This window comes from Haematobia irritans, chromosome 5, assembly GCF_050003625.1.
Source record: "Haematobia irritans isolate KBUSLIRL chromosome 5, ASM5000362v1, whole genome shotgun sequence".
Classification (NCBI taxonomy): domain Eukaryota; kingdom Metazoa; phylum Arthropoda; class Insecta; order Diptera; family Muscidae; genus Haematobia; species Haematobia irritans.
In genome coordinates this window covers 90349189-90372540 of record NC_134401.1, presented here as the reverse complement: position 1 = coordinate 90372540, position 23352 = coordinate 90349189, and the positions used below count along the sequence as shown (strand labels likewise).

The window sequence follows — 23352 nt, the reverse complement described above, 5'->3', positions numbered from 1 at the left end:
TAGGATCTCGGTGTATGTCCATCATCCTCCTTAATTCATCCATGTAGCTATTATTTCCCTCTGGGATCATCTTTCCCATTGTGAAATTTCTATATTGCACTTCCTCTCCACTGATGCCCACCAGACCATTGTTGCATATGTCAGGATTGGCTATATACACTCTCATATATCCACACTGAAAAAAATATTGACCTAATATGGAAGATTATGCAACTTAAATTTTAGGGCTCGAAATTTACGCAATGCTAAGGACAAAATTCTTTAAAATAATGACATTTTAATAAAAAGAAAGTTTATAATCCTTGCTTAAAAAATGTTTTGCATTAAATTTAGGACACAAATCTTGAAATTTTGCGTCCCTCTGTTGAAGCTGTAGATCTTTGAAGTAAGGCAAATGTTCCTCAAAATAAAGAAAAACATTTTTTATTTAAAGAAATCGTCTTTAAATCAACTGACATATTGAATTTTTAAATTTAAAATAAAAACGCTTCAAATATAGGCTAAGACTTATTTTAAGAATTTGCATCTTTGGTTTAAAGTTGTTTTAGAATTAAGAAAACAGTTTTTACTTTGAAGTACTTGGCATACTTTGGAATTTGAAACTGGAATTTGTTTGTACATGAATACATTTATTAATATATCGCAAATAGAGAATAAAAATTCGATGAATGAGATCTGTATCCAATTTTAATTTTATCGATCCTATATTTAAAGCCAGGGAGGTCCCTAAAAAATGTCTTTATTTTAAAGAAGCCGCATCTTTGGCTCGGAATCAATACCAAAATCCTTAAAGAAAGGTCAAAATCTTTGGATCCAAGTAAACTTTTTTTTGAGTGCAGCCCATCACTTTTGGATTAAGGCCCCATTTAGAGCGCACCGCTTGCCCACATCTGTAGGCTTTCTCAGTCTTCTCTTTGATATGGCTCTTCCAATTGAATTTCCTAAGTACTTATTATATCAGACACTGGTGCCGTCTTGCCCAAAAAACTCGGCTCGATATATTGGACAGTTTTATTCCTTTTAGTGAATAGACATAATTCTCTCTTCTCGGGGTTAACATTCAGGCCCTGGGTGTTACCCAGTCACTTTTAAAGATGCTGTTACCCGAAACTGGTCTAAGGATTTAATAAATGTGTCGGTGCTAACGCTGTTGAAAGCTCCCTCAGAGTCAATACAAAGAGGTAGCGTGTACGTCTTAACAGAGAAAGACCTGTCCATTAGATGTAGCACCTTATGTAGGGCCGTCTACACCGATCGCCCCCTTTACATATGTGTGTTGCTTATACCTAAACATTTCACCCGCTTTTTCCCATGGTATTAACCACGCGTTCCATTGTCTTTAGCTGGAATGATGTTAGACTCAAACGCATTCCCTGTTTTCGGTTTTAAGAAAATACCAAACAAAATCTATTGCTGCATTTGAAAATTACAAATAGTTGACCTCGGCTTTTTTATATAAAAAGTAGATTAGCCGAAGAGTCGATTTTTGTATCCCTATATTGCAATATCGTATCGACCTTTGCTACACGCATTAAACATTCCTGTTTGCAGCAATTAATTTTTTTTCCTCGAGGCTTTATCTTCTCCTCCTTCTAATTAAAAGGCGTTACACGTTGCAGCCATCAGCCAGCTTATTGTCGCAGTTGTCGTTTTTCTAATCGTCTCTCGCCACAAATTGACTTGTATCGTAAGATTAATTGCTAACCATCAACCTTAAGTTTGTCAATAAAAAATCCACTGATTACTGTTAATCATTTCGATCAGTGGAAAATCTTAATGCCGCCATATCACTGGCTCTCCCATACTGGTGTCATTGAGATGCACTAAAACGCGATGTAACATTTTTTCCCCTTCTGCCTACCACACATATGGGTGGACTTGAATTTGCATTAACTAAATGCCGGCACATGAAAAGGCAAAGCCATATACATAAATTCAATTAAGTTACAATTTTACACGCTATGTATAGTATATATGGTACACAACTAGAAAAAGAAACTGGAAATTTAAAAAACACTGAAAACAAAGTTTTGTTCAAAAATTTCGTTGAGATTGATATGTTAAAAAAAAGAATAGAATTAATAAATAAACATAATTAAAATATGTTCCAAGGCATGAGTGATAGGTTTATCGCGTGCTAGACAAAAATAACGATCCATTGGATTCGATAGCAAAGAAACTAGTAGGCAAACTCCTAGCAAAAAGACGTATTTTATCCACTCTGGGTCAAGCAAATTATTTTTATACCCTAAACCACATAGTAGTCAGGGTATAATAACTTTGATCTGCCAAAAATGCGCCTACTAGAAATATTGACTTTAGGCCCCATAAAATATATACCGATCGACTAAGAATCACCTCCTGAGTCGATCTAGCACTTGATGTCCGTCCGTCTGTCCATGTATTTGTTGTTCAAAGGATTCCGGTCCTGGGAGAAATCGGCTAAAATTTAGATATAGCTCCCATATATATGTATCGCCCGATTTCGACAAATTGGGTCACATTGCATTTTTGTACTAACCGATCGTCGTTAAATTGGCAAAAAGGCATCTTTTTCATCACCCTTCGAGTCTGCAAAATTTCATCGAAATTGGTTCAGATTTAGATATAGCTCCCATATATATGTATCGCCCGATTTGGAAAAATTTGCCCCACAAATGCTTATGTTTACTAACTCAGTAGGGGTCGTTTAGGGACTATGACTTTCTACTTTACTTACTTGTTTTTTATTAAAAATTAATATAAACATTAGCTACAAGGTTATCGGTGATGGCTAGGTTAGGTTCCCAGCAAAAAAAGCTCGCCAAAAAAGTAGTGGAAATGTTTTTTTTTTTTTTTTTTTTTGATCCGGAAGTGGTGCAAAATTGGCGCAGAAGCGATGAATTTAATACGGGCTTGTCATAGGATGGATTTCCACCATTTCAACAGCCGTTGCATTGAATTTGAATCACTTTTTAGGGTGTGCTCTGTATTCAGTATTTTGGATGTTAATTAAAAAATTTTGTGATATTTTGCCAAATAAATCATTTTTATAATTTGTCTGAAACGTTTGACCTCAAATATTTTCAAAACTTCGCAATTTTTCTAGAATGGATTTAGCAATTTTATCGACAAAATTTGAATAAATTGTTCCATTTTATTAATTTTTACTCTGTTTTTAATCTATTTAAAAAAAATTAAAATTACCCATTAAAAATATGAAAAAAGCGAGTTATAAAAAATTTAATTAAAATAACTTCCAGTTTAGTTAAAATAAAGAGCAAGTGCTTTTAAAGTTGTGCCTGTAAAAGAATTTGCAAATTTTTTTGCTGGGTTAGGTTAGGTGGCAGCCCGCCCGATGTATCAGGCTCACTTAGACTATTCAGTCCATTGTGATACCACCATTCTATCGGTGATAGAAATACTCCTTCCAGAGGAGTACCCAGCAGCGTTTCTAGAAAGTAGCACAACCCGGTTTATCTACTATAGAAAATTTTTCATTCATATAATTATAAACTGATAATACTATTGTATAAATAAATGTAATTAAAAAGTGGCACAGTATGACAAAAAAGTGGCGCAAAATAGTAAAAAGTATCACATTTAGTGGCACAACAAAAAGGTAGCATAAAAGTATCACCGCTTGAAGAAATTGACACAACGGTAACACTGGTACACGGTAAACAAAAATTGCATGTTGTTCTCCGCAAACATTTCTTTTTAAGCGCATACCTCGATCCTCTATCATTTTTTTCCACTTCCGACGAAGCTAAAAATATGTCTTAGAAAATGTTCTATTTGGCTCTTTTAAGAGAAAATTTAAATTAAGTGTCGTAAAACAGAGTAAAAAATTGATAGATAAGTAAAAAAACAATGAAAAAGAAATAAAAAATTCTACCCCCGCTGTGATATTAACGCTTCTGACTTTTTCACTTTCATGGACGTTTTTTTTTTCAAATTACGAAAATTATCAATTTTTTATTGAATTTAAATGAAAACATTCCTTTATAAAAATGTTTGACCAAAAATTCGCCGCTGGTGAGATTTGAACTTGCATTCTTTATATTTCATAATCATCCTTATTCCTGTAGTCGACGTCGCTGTATATTTTCGTCTGTCGCCACTTATTTCACTTTTTATCACCATTGCTTTTGGCAGCGACGAGTTTAGAAATGAAATTTAGACTCCTCTTTCTCTGAAGTCGGCATTTCAGCTTATATCCTCTTGGGGTTGCATATGGGGACTTCGGATATAATCTTTGAAATGCCTGACTGGGATAATCTAAGATTAAAATTCTAATCTTCGCTATGATTTTTGTGCCATTGATCTCAGCGTTGTCGCTATTTTTATAGTTTTGGAAGATTGTCCTTGTATAGATATTAAAAATTTTCCCGCGTCAAATTTAATTTTTTTCTGGATTTTCCGACTCTGAATTGCATACAAATGAACTTCGAAGGCATAATTTCTAAATCAATGCAAAGGATCCGAAATTGGAATATTTCCGTCCTATGACAAGCCCGTTTAAAACTGGAGATCATCTCCAAATGTCCACTACTTCCGGATCACAAATTGTGGATCCAAACTAATAGAGCTCGACCGAAGAATCGACTTCGGCATTCGGCCACGAATCGGCCTTCGGCGTCAAGAGACCGATTAACCGAAGCCGAAGCTTTTTGAATAATTTATTTCATATCGAATTGTCCCAGTTTTGAATTTGTATCCGTCAAAACACCCTGTAGAAATAAAAGCAAAAAAACAAAAAATTATAAAAAAAAAATTTTTGTCATTATAATATCAAAATGCCGAACATAGGCTTCGGCAAAAAACATGCTTCGGTAGAGCTCTACAAACTACTTTTTTGGAAGCTCGTTTTATACATTTAAATGCTATCACCTTTATGTTACTTTGCAATGTTGCTAGAAACACTCTTTTTGTTCCCCTTAGAAAAAGAAAGAATAAGAAAATTAATTGATACAATTAATTTGTAATAGATTTTTGATTTAACGAAAAATTTTGTTAAATCAAATGAATTTTTAATTAAATATATTTTTTTATTGAATTAAAATTTTAAATGGGAACCTTTTGGCGATATTTTTTTTTATGAAGATCAAATGTGATAAGCATGTGAGAACGCTGGTATAAAATGAATTGAAAAATGTTTAGCGTCAAAAAGAAAACTTCGTTCCTCAGAAACAAAAACTCTTGATTAAAAAATGTACTTGTTAAAAAAATGTACTTTATTTGAGTGTACGAAATCGTTTTGATTCTTGTATTATTTGATATAAACCCGACTTTACATTAAGAGCAAATACACCTCAGATTATGACAAACATGTGAACGATTGTATCTAATGATTTTTGTTTGTCTAAAATTTCGTTCCTCATAAACGAAAACTCTCTTTTGAAATGGATCCTGTTATGCAAATGTTCTAAAATCTTATTTTTTTCTGAGTGTACTTAATCGGGTTGATTCTTGTATTATTTGATTTTAAAAAATCCCCCGCTCTTGTAACATTATAATCTCGGTTTATAGTAACAGACTGAGTTACTAGGTACTACATATTTTTTATATTGAATTGTCATGTTTTTCTGAAAATCTCATTAAGCACACATTTGGTGGCGATGTTATTGACCATATTTGGCTCTATAGAATACTTTGTTCATACGCTTCGTTGGTGCATGGATTTTTTGCTTTACGTTTTACGACTTGCAATTTAAGTACTTGATTTGAATTTTGATTGCACTTTAGAATACAACGTTTATGCAAACACATTTTAAATCTTGAATGTTTCTGGCTGATATATTTGAAGTTGGAATAATATTTTGTTTATTTTGCGTTGATTTCAATTTATGTTTACTTTTTTCTGAAATGTAGAAATCCATCAAAAAGGTGAAGGTTATAGATTTTCGAATTGAAAAAAAATTGAAAATGTTTATTCTCGAAATATTTGAAAAAAAGGCGGGACAGACTGTTAATCGAAACAAAGTGCGATTGGGTTGTAAAATGAGTTAATTAAATTAAAAAAAAAATCTACATATTATACAATTTTCATTTGAGCTTATTAGACATGAAGATTAAGGAATTGATATTATTAAGTTATTGAAAATAAAATGCCAGATACCAATCTACACAAGCCTGACTATACATCGTTCATCGCTGGCTAACACGAGTTTCCATAGACTAGTTTGGGTCGTACATGGTAACTTCGTTTTTTTTCTTAAACAATAAAAATACGGGAGTTTTATTTTTCGATTTCTGAAACATTTTTTTTACGCCCAAATTTTATAGATTTTTCTCGCCATAATAGTAAATCTTTCAAAATTTATATACGAAAACAAAATAAATATGCTTACGTGGATTTTCAACTTTCGAAATAATAAAATTTGCGATTATGCATTCCAAAGAATAAAATAAAATTAAGGAAATAATGCAGTTGTATTTTTCGATTTTCGAAATAAAATAAAAATAACGAAATACTGGAGTTTTATTATTCAATTTATGAAGCATTTCTTCTACGCCCAAATTTTATAGTTTTTTTCCCGCCATAATAGTAAATCTTTTGTATACGAAAACAGAAAAAAATATCCTTACTTGGATAAATGTTAAACATTTTGCAACTTTCGAAATAATAAATTTCCGATTATGCATTCCAATACCGCCCAAAATGAAGTCATCATTCCATGAAACAAAAATGAAGACAAACAAAAAAAAACTCATATTACGTGATATCTGCTCAGTTATTTAAAACTTCAGTCGGCACTCCAACCAGCCACAAAAACACTTGGCGGCCATCGTTATCATGTCTACTCTAGGGGTTGTTTGAGACTCATATGTAAATGTGTTTTGAAATAAAAAAACACACATTATTCACATATCACTCACAACTTCATTTCCTACGAAAACGACATTTCACTGGGATTTCAATGTTTTGACGGAATTTTTAAATGAAAATACCAAGTTAAGAGAATATTGTGTTAGTTCTGTTTGTCTAAAACCTTGATTATGTGTTTAGTGAAGGTACAGCGTTCGTATGTATCACTTGATACAAATTTCCACCAAAAAAAACCATGTATGTTTAGAAGAAATTTGCTTTATAATATTCTAGGTCGAATGTAACATGTCCGTGCCTTTTTTTTTGATAGAAATGCATGAACATTTCCAAAGGTGTGGCGTATTCGAATTCAAATTTAATAGGAAGGAAAATTTTATAACAAATAGATCGAGTTCAAAAATGGTCACATTGGTCAAGTCCTCAATATGGATTTTGCAATGCTTATTTTGTAATCCTCTATGGTAATCTAAATTGGTTAGAGTCCCAGCAAAAGGAGCTTCCAAAAAAGTAATTTGTATACCCAATCTGTTATCCGGAAGTATTGCAAACTTGGATCATATCCAATGATTTTTACACGGGCTTGTCATAGGACGGAAGTACTCCCTTTTTGGATCCTTTGCTTTGCTTTAGAAGTTGTGTCCTGGAAGTTAATTTGAATGAGAAATTTAAAAAGGGGAAAAAATTTTCAACCACTACACTATTATTTTCCTATTATCTAATTTTTATACCCTCCACCATAGGATGGGGGTATATTAACTTTGTCATTCCGTTTGTAACACATCGAAATATTGCTCTAAGACCCCATAAAGTATATATATTCTGGGTCGTGGTGAAATTCTGAGTCGATCTAAGCATGTCCGTCCGTCCGTCCGTCTGTCCGGCTGTCCGTCCGTCTGTGGAAATCACGCTAACTTCCGAACGAAACTAGCTATCGACTTGAAACTTGGCACAAGTAGTTGTTATTGATGTAGGTCGGATGGTATTGAAAATGGGTCATATCGGCCCACGTTTACGTATAGCCCCCATATAAACCGATCCCCAAATTTGGCTTGCGGAGCCTTCCGGAGCAGCAAAATTCATCCGATCCGGTTGAAATTTGGTACGTGGTCTAAGTATACGGTCTCTAACAACCATGCAAAAATTGGTCCATATCGGTCCATAATTATATATAGCCCCCATATAAACCGATCCCCAGATTTGACCTCCGGAGCCTCTTGGAGGGGCAAAATTCATCCGATCCGGTTGAAATTTGGTACCTGATGTTAGTATACGGTCTCTAACAACCATGCAAAAATTGGTCCATATCGGTCCATAAATATATATAGCTCCCATATAAACCGATCCCCAGATTTGACCTCCGGAGCCTCTTGGAGGAGCAAACTTCATCCTACACGATTGAAATTTGGTACGTGGTGTTAGTATATGGTCTCTAACAACCATGCAAAAATTGGTCCATATCGGTCCATAATTATATATAGCTCCCATATAAACCGATCCCCAGATTTGACCTCCGGAGCCTCTTGGAGGATCAAAAGTCATCCGATGCGGTTGAAATTTGGTACATTTCGTTAGTATATGGCCTCTAGCAGCCATGTAAAAATTGTCAAATTTTATTACTATAGAAAGTTTTGTCAAAATTTCATTTCTATAGAAAGTTTTGTAAAAAGTTTATTTCTATAGCAATGTTTGTCAACATTTTATTTCCATAGAAAATTTTGTCAAAATTTTATTTCTATAGAAAATTTTGTAAAAAATGTATTTCTGTAGAAAATTTTGTCAACATTTTATTTCTATAGAAAATTTTGTCAAAATTTTATTGCTATAGAAAATTTTGTCAACATTTTACTTCCATAGAAAATTTTGTCAACATTTTATTTCTATAGAAAATTTTGTCAAGTTTTTATTTCTATAGAAAATTTTGTCAAAATTTTATTGCTATAGAAAATTTTGTCAACATTTTACTTCCATAGAAAATTTTGTCAACATTTTATTTCTATAGAAAATTTTGTCAAGTTTTTATTTCTATAGAAAATTTTGTCAAAATTTTATTTCTATAGAAAATTTTGTCAAACGGAATTATATACGTATTTAATCGGCCTTTTTTTGTTTAATATATACACCTTATGGACTAACTTACAATTTAGAAGACAGTGTTAAAAAGTTTTACGATACCTTGCCATCGGCAAGTGTTATCGCAACCCAAGTAATTCGATTGTGGATGACAGCCTTTAGTAGAAGTTCCTACGCAATCCATGGTGTAGGGTACATAAGATTCGGCCTGGCCGAACTTACGGCCGTATATACTTGTTACAATTTAAAAAACTTTCGCTCGGACCAGGGGTTGAACTTGGGTTTGCTGGTACCAAAACAGAACGCCTTAGCACACTCAGCCACAAACGCCATTGAACATAAAGCGTCGAAAGGTCAATTCAAATGTGTGTGATATGATCGTAATACGACACCAAGGAATACCATTCTAATTGCTTCTCGAGAAGTTCTTTATTAGTATGAACGAAAAAATAAGGAACGCAGGTAGGTTCAAATCTCATCAGCGGCAATTTTTTTATCAAATATTTTTCTAAAAAATTATTTTTTTTTTATGTTATGCATCGTTTTTATTTTTTATTTTCGGCAGATATTTTCGTATAAATATATTTTGTCCATTAAAAATCAACAAAAAAATTAAAAATTCTCGTAATGTGCAAAATATTCTCAAAAGAACTTCCATGGAAGCGAAAAAGCCAAACAGCACAGGTTCAAATCCCAGCGTGGATGAAATTTATTTTTTTATTATTATTTTTTAACTTTTTTTTATTAATTTTCTATTTATTATTAGTTTTCTATTTTTTTTTTGTAAATTTTAATTGTCCTAAATTTGCACTTAAAACAGCCTGATTGCGTTCTTTCTAATACTTGTCCAAAAGGACTGCATCGGAAGTGGAAAAAATCATTGGGGGATCCCACGATGCGCTTTAGAAGAAATGTTTGTGGTCTTGTCCAAAAGGACTGCATCGGAAGTTGAAACTCGATGTGGGATTCTGGGATGGGCTTTAAAAGAAATGTTCGTGGAACAACTTCCAATTTTTATTTGCTGGGGTATTAATAAAACTCAGGAGTAGTACAATTAATATTTTAATGTTCTTTTTGAATCCGGAATTTGACGCAGAAGCGATGAATTTAATATGGGCTTGACATATGACGGATGTCCACCATTTCAACAGCCGTTGTACTGAATTTTCATCACTTCTTAAAGCGTGATTCTAATTCAGTGTATAACGCTTGCCTGTAACATTTTACCTCAAATATTGTCTTCGAAATTCGAAATTTTTTTTCGAATAGCATTTCTCTCGACAAAATTCAAATAATTGGTACCATTTTAGTAATTCTTACTCTGTTTTTAATGCATTACAAAAAAAAAGAATTAAAATTACACATTAAAATATGAAAAAAACGAATTATAAAAATTCTATGTAAAGAACTACCTGTGTAGTTAAAATAAAGAACATCTTTAGGAAACCACTTTCCAATTTTTTAGCTGAGTTGTTAAAAGTTGAACATAATGTTTTAAATTCAAATGAGCGTTGCACTTATTTGGAAGTGTTTTTCATTGCAGTTTATTAAAATATCCAGAAGATTAGTCAAAATTTGAAATCAATTGGCGTCAATTTTCCAACAAAACCATAAAAACCGGGCCCATGGAAAATGAGATTTTCACGAAAACCTCTATAAGAAAATAAACCGGTCCACCGGTTTTGATCACTCTAATGTAATATCGCGTTTGGATACTAAAAATTAATTGGCCAAATTAAACCTTTAGATGAAGATGCCAAAAGTATGACTTTTAAGTGTCTCTTTAAAATTCGACCCTCTCCAAATGTGTCGAATACCACTAATGGAGTAAGGTGTCCAATCTGGTTGGTTCAACAGAAGGAAATAATCGAGAAGGTTCAGCGGTTAAAACTAGAAGTGCCCATATGTAATAGGTACTTTTAGTTAATGTGGTATCATAATGGACTGAATAGTCTAAGTGCTCGGGCCGCCACTTTAACCTAACCTAAAGTGTCCATGTAATCATCTCCATTTCACTTTTCTGTTTTCCTTTATTTGTGATATTCAAAAAATGGAAACAATAGTTTGTCCAATATAAAGAACGAGAATGTGAAAATCCACAACTGCCGTCTTTTCAACACTTAGAACTGCAACATTTTTTTTAATTATCGCCACCACCCTAGAATGGTGATAAGTTTGCCATTCTGATTGTATCGATTTCCGACTATAATGTATGTATTATTGATCTTTGCTCATATAATGATGTCCCTCTGTTTGTCTGTTTTAATCGTGCTACAAACTTCATTAATGCAGTTATCGTGCTGAAATTTTGCACAAGTTCGTATTTTGTCTGCAGACAGACCAAGTTCGAAGATGGGCTATATTCTCCTATATTTCACTTTTCTAGCCCCTTGAATAATGTTGGTAAAAATCGACATAATTTAGATTTAAAATCATACGAAAATATATGAAAATATTAAATAATGTTTTCCCTTTATTTACAGACATACTCCGGTCTTTTCTGCGTTGTTGTTAATCCCTACAAAAAATTACCAATTTATACGGAAAAAATCATGGAACGGTATAAGGGCATTAAAAGACATGAAGTGCCACCCCACGTTTTTGCTATAACAGATACCGCCTACAGATCCATGTTACAAGGTAAGATCTCTTATAAGAATAAAATCTTTAGAATTTAAGGGAATATATTTAAATGAACAAAAAAACTATTAACTAATATAGTGGTACATACAAGGACGAAAGACTGTTTTTCGTGTTGTTTGGGTGTAAAAATTATATGTTTGGAACTCAACATTTTTAACACAATATTTTTAAGTGCAAGCATATAATGTTCATAAACTAGCATAAAATGTTTGGGACATATATGTTTATATGTTAGAACATTAGAAAGTTAGAAAGATTATGTTTGGGACATAAAATGTTTGTAAATATAATATGTTTAGATGCAAACATATTAATTTAGGAATTGCCTATAAACATATATGTATTTAGAAAGAGAGATCTAGAGAATGGCGCCTTAAAAATATATCCACACAAAGAAAATTTCATTAAAAATTTTCTCTACCAGTGTATGACCTAAGGTGAAACATAATATGTTTGAACAATACAAACAATATTTTCTTTGGACCAATCCTGAAAATATATATGCTTGAAGCAATATCTGTTTAGGGTATATGTTACAGAATCGATATATTTTTTTTTTTTCACAGAAAAAATGTAAACTATGTTATGGTAAAAATTAACTATTTCGTGCGAAAATTGAATTAAATCGTATTAGAAATTTTTAGATTAATTAAATTAACGAAAATTTTCTGAAATCACTTTGATTTTTAAATTCCATTTACCATTTACGAATTGCATCCTTCATTTTGCTTTAAAAATGAACTAAAACTAAAGAAAAAATCCTAAGCACCAGATCTTTACCATTTTAACCACGATGTAGTTCATTCTTACTTTTTGTTGAGAAGTGTACGGGAAACTTCTTCTGCTTTAATTAGCATTTAACTTATTTGGAATAAGGAAAAATTCTTTGGGCTGGGGAAAATTTCTTAAAAAATTTGAAAAAATAAACTAAAACAAAATATTTTTGTGTAATAAATACAAGTTAATTTTAGCATTAATTTTACAATTGACTTTTTTCTGTGTTGTCATAATATTTATGAAAGCAATATCTCAATGACATACGAACGAATTAATTTACAAAGTTAAAGTTCATTTTATCTCTGCAGATTTAGATTTCTTAATTTTGCCCCTGTGTTCTTCACAGGGGAAATTTCGAAATAAATCGCAACTTATCTTTGCCATACTTTTTTAATAAAAGCTAAATTACACACTATGTAAATGTAGCCATTCTTTACCTTGAGACAATAGAGAGTAGATATCCATTCTTAGAATTTCTTAAATAAAAACCCAACGAATGTTAACGAACGTATTCATTCAAAACATGATCAGTAGATCGATCATATCTAATATCTAGATATCTATTTCAGAAGATTATTATGCGTGTACTCGGCTTCTTAATTAATATGTATCCATTTTTTATTGTGTCATCTAGAAATTGTCTCAATAGTATAAACAAAGTGCGTGTTTAAATAATGTTCAATTAAATTGTTTCAATCTTGATTAAATTTTATTCCACTAAAGTCACATAGTAGTGACGTGTACTATGATGTATCCATTAAGAATTTAATTGAGATGGTTAGTTTGAAATTTTAGCCTAACATCACATGAGCTGAGGAAGAATTTTAATAGATAGAGAAGCGTCATTTATTAAATACCCTAAAAAATTTACTGCTTCTTTATAACGAGACACTTTTGAGGGAGCTGTCTAGCTTTAAATCTAGGCTCTATAAATTTAAAATTAGGATACATATCTTATTTATTGAATTTTTGTTCTCAAGTATAAATTAATGTCAGTTTTTTAGCTGATGGCCTCAGTTGTCAATGCTTTTTATATCTTTATACTAATATTATATTTACTATAAATTTAGTATCAACTATAAATAAATAAATAAATAATGTCAGTTTTAAAATCCAAATAATAGCAGATATTTCCAAATAAAAATGTTTGCTTAATTTCAAAAAAATTAAACCAAAGACGTGAAAACCTCAAAATAGATATTAGCCCATTTTTGATGCTGGTTTATCTTTAATCCAAAGATGCAATCTCTCAAGTTTATGAAGTGCTAGGATTTTGAGAAGCCATCTGGAATTGAAATATTTCGCCGAAATCTGCTATTCATAGGATACATCTTATAGACAGACATAAATCTCTCAATGAGATGGTTGAACAATTTGAGATAATCTAATATAGGTCACTTGTCATAGGACAATAAAGAAGTAGGGGAACTGGCATATATACTGAAAAAAAAAATATTGTCGTGAGATCAAAGATTTCATGTCTTTAAAATACGAATGCAAATTTTGCTTAGCATAGAAGACGCATTTCTCTAATATAAAGTTTTTTTCCTTGTCCAAAAGTCGATAAACTTTTCAATGAACTCTATTGTCTATTGTATAATTAAGTGATTTGACTTAAAAATGCTTATCATAACATGAAAGAAAAAATGTTTAAATTAGTTGTCTTTTTGCATCTTGACTACAAAGCAAAACATCGTTCAAATATAGGACATGTTTTTCAACATTTTATTTTAAAGATATTTTTTACTTGAAACATAGCATACGAGAAATTTCTACTGGAAGTCGAGTCTTAATTTGGAAAATAAAGTTGTTGTTAACTCATTTTTAAAGGACTTCGATAGTATATGAAAAAAAAGCTCAAAAAGCGAAAAATTAAAATTTGCTTACTAGAAGCAAGTACACAAAACCCAAATTTAAAAGAGAATTGTGTCCTTACTTGTATTCTCCGCTTCTTTGGCTCGGAATCAATACCAAAAATTTTAAAGTAAAGACAAAATCTTTGGAACCGCGCATGCTTTGTTTTTCAGTGTAGTAACCCAAGAACACCAATTTAATCGAGTGTTTGTTAGAAGTGGAAGCTAATTTGCAATTTTAAATATGGACTGTTATGTTCTAAATTCTAAAAAAAAATCTACAATATAAAAAACACCTAAAAAAAGTGTTTTTTTTTTCTCCATGCAAAATAAAATTCACCAATTTAAACAACTCTCATTTGGAAGTCCTACTACGGTTGTCATAAATAATCGAGCCGTAAATCTAAAAAAAAATTGGAGAAAATTTTAGCAAAAAACTAACCAAACAACAAAATATTATTTTGTCATTTTATTTATTTCTATAGAAAATTTTGTCAAACTGCTATTTCTATAAAAAATTTTGTCAACATTTTATTTCTATAGAAAATGTTGTCAAAATTTTATTTCTAAATATAGAAATATTTCAGCAAAATTTTATTTCTACAGAAAATTTTATCAAAATTTTATTTCTATAGAAAATTTTATCAAAATGTTATTTCTATACAAAATTTTGTCAAAATTTTATTTCTATAATTTTGTCAACATTTTATTTCTATAGAAAATTTTGTCAAAATTTTATTTCTATAGGTCATTTTGTCAAAATTTTATATTTTACAAATATATCTAAACATGAAGAATTGTACCAATCTACCAAACAGTAAAAAATCTACCATTTTTGGTACAATTCTACCAATTCTACCCGCCGTCGGACATAGTATAGGTTTAAGTGGCAGCTCGTTTTTTGCGGGTTCACTTTGACTATTAAGTCCATTGTGATACCACATATACTAAAAATACCTATTACAGATAGGTACTTCTAGTCCTTAGGAGGAAGTCAAATTGGGTCGATTTACTAGCGTTGGATAATATTTCGTTTGATCAGTCTATTGCATTTTTTTTTAGAATAAATTCTCAAATATTTGAAAAACTTCCGCAAGATATTGTTTACTGTCTACAATATCTCATCGAGATATCTATGTGGCTTACATACACAGAAAACAATTTCCGTAGTTAAACTAACGCTAAATTTAACTTATTTTTATCGGAAAAAATTTATTTGCTTGTAGTTAAATTTTATTATTTTCATCGAAATTTTCCACAGCTTAATGAAATCTTACTTTTTTTAAGTATGTCTCAAGAATTTTATGAACTAAACGTGAGTATAAAGTTCAATGGCCGTATACATAAGTTCAATATGAACTAAAACAAATGAAAATTTTCGTACGATTCCCAAAAGTAGTAAGAATGAACTACTGTATTGTTAAAATGGTCATGATTTGGCGCCAATGATTGTCTTCTTTACTTTTAGTTAATTTTTTCTTCTATGTGATGATGTAATTTCGTGAACTGCAGTTAAAAAGTACAACAGGGCATTAAAATTGTGGAGTAAAATTTAGTTCAATTTTCGTGCGTGGTAGTTCATTTTTCCTATAAAACAGTTCACTTTTTTCGGTGTACCAGGGCACTACAACCCAAACAACCATACGGATCTAGAATCTAAGCTTGTGAGTTCATTATTTTTATTAAAGCTCTCCCTCTAAATGGGGTTTGATCTTCTCATTTAGCATATTTAGAACCATTAATGATACATTAAACGATGACGGTAAAACAATCTTCAACAGAAAATTCCGAAAAACCATTCAAAAAATAAGAAACAAAAAACAAATGCATCACGAGTTTCCCAGAAAACATGAAAATTCGACTTTATCTTATCGCACCACATTTGTTAAAATAATAATAATAACCAGAAAACGTCAGGTCATTAGTAAATAAATATATGTGTATATGTTTGTATTTAGATGGTAGAAATATATTTCTTAATTATTTTACTGAAAAGGGTGATGAGCATTGCAAAAGTTTCTATCAACATTGTTATCGAAAACAATGCGATCCACTGTGTGAAATGGAATGTAGACAAAAAAAGTATATAGGGAACATAATAAATTTAAAAATAAATTATTTTCTAAGCCCACCCTAAGCTATTATTTTAGATAAAATATAACAATTACAAACAACAACAAAGGTATCATTTCAACTAGATTTACCTACAAGTCAAAAAAAAAAAAACAGAAATTTGAAATGAAAAGCATGTGATAAGAGATGAAAGCCCAGAAGCAATAGCACCGGGTAAAGTCTATGTGTATCATTCTTGGGCATCTAAAAAATATATTTTAAATGGCAGACGGCATATGTTAGGTTAATTTATATTGGAAGCCCGTTTAATTTCAGGCTCACCTAGTCAATTCAGTGCAATGTGTGAAGCGCTAACTAAAATTACCTTTCCAGTTGGATCCACGGTTACCATTCGAGCCAAAAATAATGTACCAAAATTTGGAGAAAATTTTACCAAAAAACTACTAACCTAAAAATGAATTATGATTTTAAAAAAATCTATAGAAAATTTTGTCAAAATTTTATTTCCATAGACAATTTTAGAGAAATTTTGTCAAAATTTTATTTCTAACGAAAATTTTGTCAAAATGTTATTTCTATCGAAAATTTTGTCAAAATTTTTTTCCATAGACAATTTTATTTCTATAGAAATTTTTGTTAAAATGTTATTCTTCCCATAAGAAAATTTGTCAAAATTTCATTTCTATAAAATTTTGTGAAGTACTCTTAGTTGGAGATGAATATTTTGCAAAATCTACTAAAACATCAAGAATTACACGCAAAGAAAAAAAAACGTTTTTCTTTTGTTAGAGTTTTTTGAATTTCTTCGAAAATTTTAAACTATTATCACCAAAAAAATACGTTTGTTACAAAATTTTTATTTTTTCAATAAAAAAAATTATTTTTGAACCAACAACGCAGTCCATTTCGTTTATATCAAGCACTGTTCTTTTCTGACTTTAAGTCTTTAATAAGACACATTTTACAGTTCATAGTAAAAATTTAATATAGTAGTATGTAATGTTGAACATCTTTTCGGAATCTTTCGAACATATCTTGAATATATGTAAAAAAAAAAAAAACAAAAAAAACTTTTTGGAGTTCGGTCGTAGCACGAACCCACGAGGTTAGGTGGTAGCCCGATGTATCAGGCTCACTCAGACTATTCAGTCCATTGTGATACCACATTGGCTGACTTAGCAACCACTGTTCCACGGTGCCCAACTAAATGTTTGTTTCTGTTAAATAAAGTTTGTTTAATCGGCTCGTGGGCGCCACAAGCTATGCTATAATAATATAACTTATATGAATTATTAGCTATTGAAGACAATAATAGCTACGTAGCTCAGTGGATAGTGTGCTGGCTTACAAATTTATAAAATCGTATAATTTCTTCTACATTGTTTGTATTACAGAAAAAGGTGCTAAGAACTAAAAAACCTCGTGGAAGTGAGAAAGATGTGAGGGAAAATGCAATTAGCCAGAAAACATTGTTTTTTGATTTAGTCTTTATGAAATTGTTTTTACATCCTGGAAAAGAATAAACGTTTATCACAAACAGTATATACTTTTCTTCCAAATAAACTTCCTTACAGCGAAAAGCAAATTAGAAACGAACTTTGTTTGTCTAAAATTTCGTTTGGGAGGAAAGAATTGTTTTTTTTGCGTGTATGGCAATCTACCAAACAGTAAACAATCTACCACACCGAAAAAATAAATTGTTTCATAGGAAGAATAAACTAACTCGGACGAAAATTGAACTAAATTGTACTCCACCTTTTGAGATTTCCACAAAGGGTTGTTAATACCAAGAAAATTTAATGCGTTTTTTGTACTTTTTAACTGTAGTTCAAACAAGAAAAAATAAACTAAAATTAAAACTAAAAAATTAAACTAAAAAAAATCATTGACGCCAAATCATGACCATTTTAACCATACAATAATAGTTCATTCTTACTACTTTTGGGAATCGTACGAAAATTTTCTTTTGCTTTAGTTCATATTGAACTTATGTCTACGGCCATTGAACTTTATACCCACGTTTACTTCATAAAATGTTTGAGACATACTTAAAAAAGGGAAAATTTCATTGGGCTGTGGAAAATTTCCAAAAAAAAAAATAACATTTAACTACAGACAAATATTTTTTTTTTGCAATAAAAATAAGTTAGTTTAACTACAGAAATTTTTTTCTGTCCATTTTTGGTAGAATTCTACCAATAGTGGCAGCCGTTGTTGAATCCCATCCAATTATACACGATCCGTTAAGACCACCGATATCACGAAGGATAATAGGCGTCTCGAGAATATTGATACATCTATTGAGCGCATTAAACTTAGAATGGGCGAGATTTATTTCGTGTTTTTGCGACCCTGGTATTTCTCCCATCCCATATTTGGAAGATTTTGTATTATGTTTTTTTTTTTTTTTTTTTGAATTAAGAAAATATTTTTTTTATGTTGAAGTATCTGTTATATCTGTCTGTGGATTTTTAAACTGACATTTATTTGCACGTGACTACCTTTATTAATACATCGCAAAAAGAGAACGAAAGTTCCATGAATGCGATCTGTATCCTGTATTTTATTGATACTAGATTAGTCTCTAGAAAAGTCCCTTTAAAAATGTTGTTTGTTTTTAAAGAAGCCGCATCTTTCGATCAGAATCAATACAAGAATTCTTAAGGGAAGGTCAAAATCTTTGGATTCAACTAAACTTTGTTTTTTAGTGGAATGATGACCCTCAACGGAAAATCTTTGGGAAGACCCTTACAGTACATAACTATGTTAGTTCTGTTTGTGTAGGATTATGAACTCCTTTCTTTTTCTAAGGAGATGATTATGAAAGGAAAAATCTTTGAACTTTTTGCTCAGTGTACCCCACTTCATATTTGGTTAAGTTTACGATGTTTTTTTTTTTTTTGCGATTTCCTTCAAATGATATCCAAATTATCCATTTCTCTATGATTTGACATTCTCTAAAGCCCCTTCTATGATGATGATACTTGGCATAAAATGGCACATGGACTTCAAATCATTTTGAAAAGTTTTAAAAATCATGTACAGCCTTTCCATTAATTTGAATATTGAATTTTATGATTCACACGCCCCAAAACGGGTACGAGAAATACAACAAAAAAATAAAAAAACGAGTGTGAAGTCATAAACCAATCGCACTATTTGCCTGCCCACGTTCTTTCAATGGCTTTCTTCAGATTTTGTTTGTTTTTATGTCAACCAAATCGTGTTTTTGCGATTTTTTCTTCGATTTGATTTGTGTAGTAAAGTGTGGCGATGTGTCATAAGTTGACGACAGTTGGGAAGATATAGGCAGACACAATTTGTAAAACGAAATGATGAGTGACTTTAAACCATGTCTCTACTTTTGCGCCTGTACCACCACCGAGTGGTGTGAAGTTTAAAAGTGTAACTGGTTTTCAGCACATTTGCATTACAAGTACCCACTTTAGTGTTCAAACTTCCATGTGTAATCGTAATGGAAGCATTCATGCATAGCGTAAAATTTCAAAAAAAAAAATCAATTCCAAAGAAATTTTCATACGTAATCGCTGAAAGGTATTATTTTAGTTCGATGAACTAAAATGCAAAAAAAGAGAATTGACTTAAATTTTTTACGAAATTTGGAATTTTTGGAAATGATAACGTCGGTAGTATCAGTGATAAGTCGGAGTACACCAACTGAGTCTACCTATTACATAGAGGTGGTGTTAATGGGAGCCATCCAGTCGGTTTAACTTGTATTGTTTTTTTTTTATCCTCCATCCTAGGATGATTGTGCATAACTTTGTGGTTATGTTGGTAATGTTTCAATCTATTTGGCCTGAGTACCCACAAGTTTATATGTATGTTAAATTCCATATACACTGAAAGAAGAGTTTTCTGAGCAACGACATTTTATTTCCTTTTGACGCAAAAAAAAAAAAAACTTTCCTTAAGTCCATATTTAGGCGACACCGCTATATCAATAATCTCCAAATTTGGCACACTCATTAATATCGTAGGCTTAAAAATAACGAGGAGTTTACCATCACCGCACTGCAACAAAATATTTTTTCGAATATGAAAAATTATTCAATCAACATTTTAAGGTACGAAATTTACCATTAATTTCTTTTAATTAAATGTAAGTAATATTTGCTATAATAATTGTTTCTCTTAACCTTTGACCAAATGGCCTTACGAAAAAAGCGCTATTTGGCCTATAACATCCCAGCAAAAAAAACATCGCTAACAAAGTAGTGAAAATCTTCCTTTTGGATCCGGAAGTTGTGCAAAATTGGCGCAGAAGCGATGAATTTAACACGGGCTTGCCATAGGACGGATGTCCACAATTTCAACAGTCATTGCACTGAATTTGCATCACTTCTTAAGGTGTGATTCGAATAATAGCAGCTACAGTTCTTGTGTGAATGTCAATTTAATAGAGACTCACAATAGAAAAATTGTCTTGCAATTGAATATTTTCCTTAATCGTTAAAGAAGTTTATTAAAATTATTTTAGCGCCCACCATTACGGAAAATATTTATAGCCTATTTAGACTAGCCTCTATATGCAAAGAAAAAAAAACGTTTGGAAAACGTGTACCGAAAACGTTTTTCTTTTGTTAGAGTTTTTTGAATTTCTTCGAAAATTTTAAACTTTTATTACCAAAAAAATTCGTTTGTTACAATTTTTTTTTTTTTTGATAAAAAAATATTTTTGAACCAACAGCACAGTTCATTTCGTTTATATCAAGCACTGTTCTTTTCTGATTTTAAGTCTGTAATAAGATATATTTTACAGTTTCATAGTATAATCATTTAATATGGTAGTATGTAATGTTGAATACCTTTTCGGAATTTTCCGAACATATCTGGTATATATATGAAAAAAAACCTTTTTGGTGTTCGGTCAAAGCAAGGATCGAACACAGGACCCTTGGTATGCGAAGCGGACGTACCTACACAGAAAAAAATATCACCAAAATATTTCCAATTAAAAAGTTAATTGAAGTTGAAATTTTTTTCAATTAATAAATTAATTGGTACAATTAACTTTTTAATCAAGATAGAAACATTAAGTTAATTAAGTCAATGATTGAACATTTTAAAATTTTTAATTAAAAAGTTAATTGATACAATTAACTTTTAATCAAATTCGGAAGACTAAGTCAGTTTATGATGATGATGAATTTTTTTTTTTAATTTTTAGTTAAAATTTTTTTTCAAACAATCAATTGTTAATCCAAATAAAAGTTCTAAGCCAATTCAGAATGTAATTGAAAATAGTTACCTTTTTTAATTAATAAATTAATTGAGTTTTGCAATCAACATCAATTAAATTTTTAATTGAATCAATTAAAAAATTAATTGAAATTTGGCAATGAAATCAATTAATTTTTTAATCAAGAATTTTTTCTAAGCCCAATTAAAACTGTGATTGATACTATCATTTTCGTGATTGAAGACATTTCAATTAAGAAATTAATTGGATCAATTAATTTCGTGATTGAATCAGAAAAAAATTTTTTTGTGTGTACCACTGTTCCACGGTGCCCAACTAAATGTATGTTTGTGTTAAATAAAATTTGTTTAATCGGCTCGTGGGCGCCGAAAACTATGCTATATAAATATAACTTAAAACGATAATTGCCTATTGATGACAATAACAGCTACGTAGCCCAGTGGATAGTGTGCCACCGTGGTGCAATGGTTAGCATGCCCGCCTTGCATACACAAGGTTGATTCCTGCTTCGACCGAACACCAAAAAGTTTTTCAGCGGTGGATTATCCCACCTCAGTAATGCTGTTGACATTTCTGAGGGTTTCAAAGCTTCTCTAAATGGTTTCACTGCAATGTGGAACGCTGTTCGGACTCGGCTATAAAAAGGAGGTCCCTTGTCATTGAGCTTAACATGGAATCGGGCAGCACTCAGTGATAAGAGAGAAGTTCACCAATGTGGTATCACAATGGACTGAATAGTCTAAGTGAGCCTGATACATCGGGCTGCCACCTAACCTAACCTAACCTCGTGTGTTCACTTACAAATTGGATGGTCCCCGGTTCGATTCTCCGTAAAATTTAAAAACTTTATAAAATCGAATAATTTCTTCTACATTGTTTTTATTATTATTACAGAAAAAGGTGCCAAGAACTAAAAAAACCTCGTGGAAGTGAGAAATATTTGAGGGAAAATGCAATTAGCTAGAAAAGATTGTTTTTTTTTTTTTGAGTTGTTTTTAGTTCCTGGAAAAAGAGTAAACGTTTATCACAAAAAGTATATACTTTTCTTCCAAATAAACTTACTTGCAGTGAAAATGAGAAACGATCTTTGTTTGTCTAAAATTTGTTTGGGAGGAAAGAATTATTTTTTTACGTGTACTTTAAAATAGCATCAAGAAAAAAATCGAAACTAAGTGGAAGCAAGCCTCCTCACTCTATGTGTCACAACGTTCGAATTATGCTACCCTTTTCAATGATATGGCAATCGAAACTGTTTTAATAGTTTTTCCCTTTTTTGCGGTAATTTTAAATACAACTAAATACAACTAACGGCCATTTTCATGTAGCTCCGTTAGGCTTTAACTGCCAGTTAACAGAAAGTAAATTCAAAATATCTTCTCTCCGGTTAACTTTAACTGAAAAATTTTCGGCAGTTAAGTTCCTAACTGGCATATGGAATATATATGCAAGATGGCAGCTATGTCCATAATACGGTTTAAAAGTTCGTTAGTTAACGGTGCACTAACGGAGCTTCATGAAAATGGGCGTAAATTCAATAACAATATAAAAATCAAATCACAATCTAGGTTTGTTGCTGCTTACACAGTTTTAATTATTTATTTTAAATATGCACAAATAATGTGGATGTGTTTACCACTTTGTTTAAATATATTTGCATAATATATAAACCATTGTTATAGACAGACCGGGCGGGAACATGAAGGTGTCTGCCTCTGACTCATCTAAGTTTTAACATCTTTTCTGGTGGTTCACAACAACAATTAACCTTTATTTCGAAAGTAATTTTCTTATGACCGCTTTAAGAAAATTGCTGAATAATTTAAAGACTAAATCAGTATTAAGCTGATGAAAACAAAACAAAGAAAAAAAACCGAAACGCAAAAGAAATCTTCTTAAAGTTA

The 23352-nt window shown here is 31.2% G+C and overlaps 1 protein-coding gene across 8 annotated transcripts in view; it reads left to right on the top strand.

The window, feature by feature from the left end:
* zip (myosin heavy chain 10) overlaps positions 1-23352 on the top strand; it is a 143524-nt gene that overhangs the window by 68606 nt on the left and 51566 nt on the right. For all 8 annotated transcript variants that reach the window (XR_012723663.1, XM_075313291.1, XM_075313287.1 and 5 more), the window contains exon 4: positions 11365-11521. Coding sequence is in view for 7 of the 8 variants with exons in the window: in XM_075313291.1 (XP_075169406.1) it covers positions 11365-11521 (157 nt within the window). In the remaining variant the exon portion in view is untranslated. The remainder of the gene's footprint in view (positions 1-11364; positions 11522-23352) is intronic.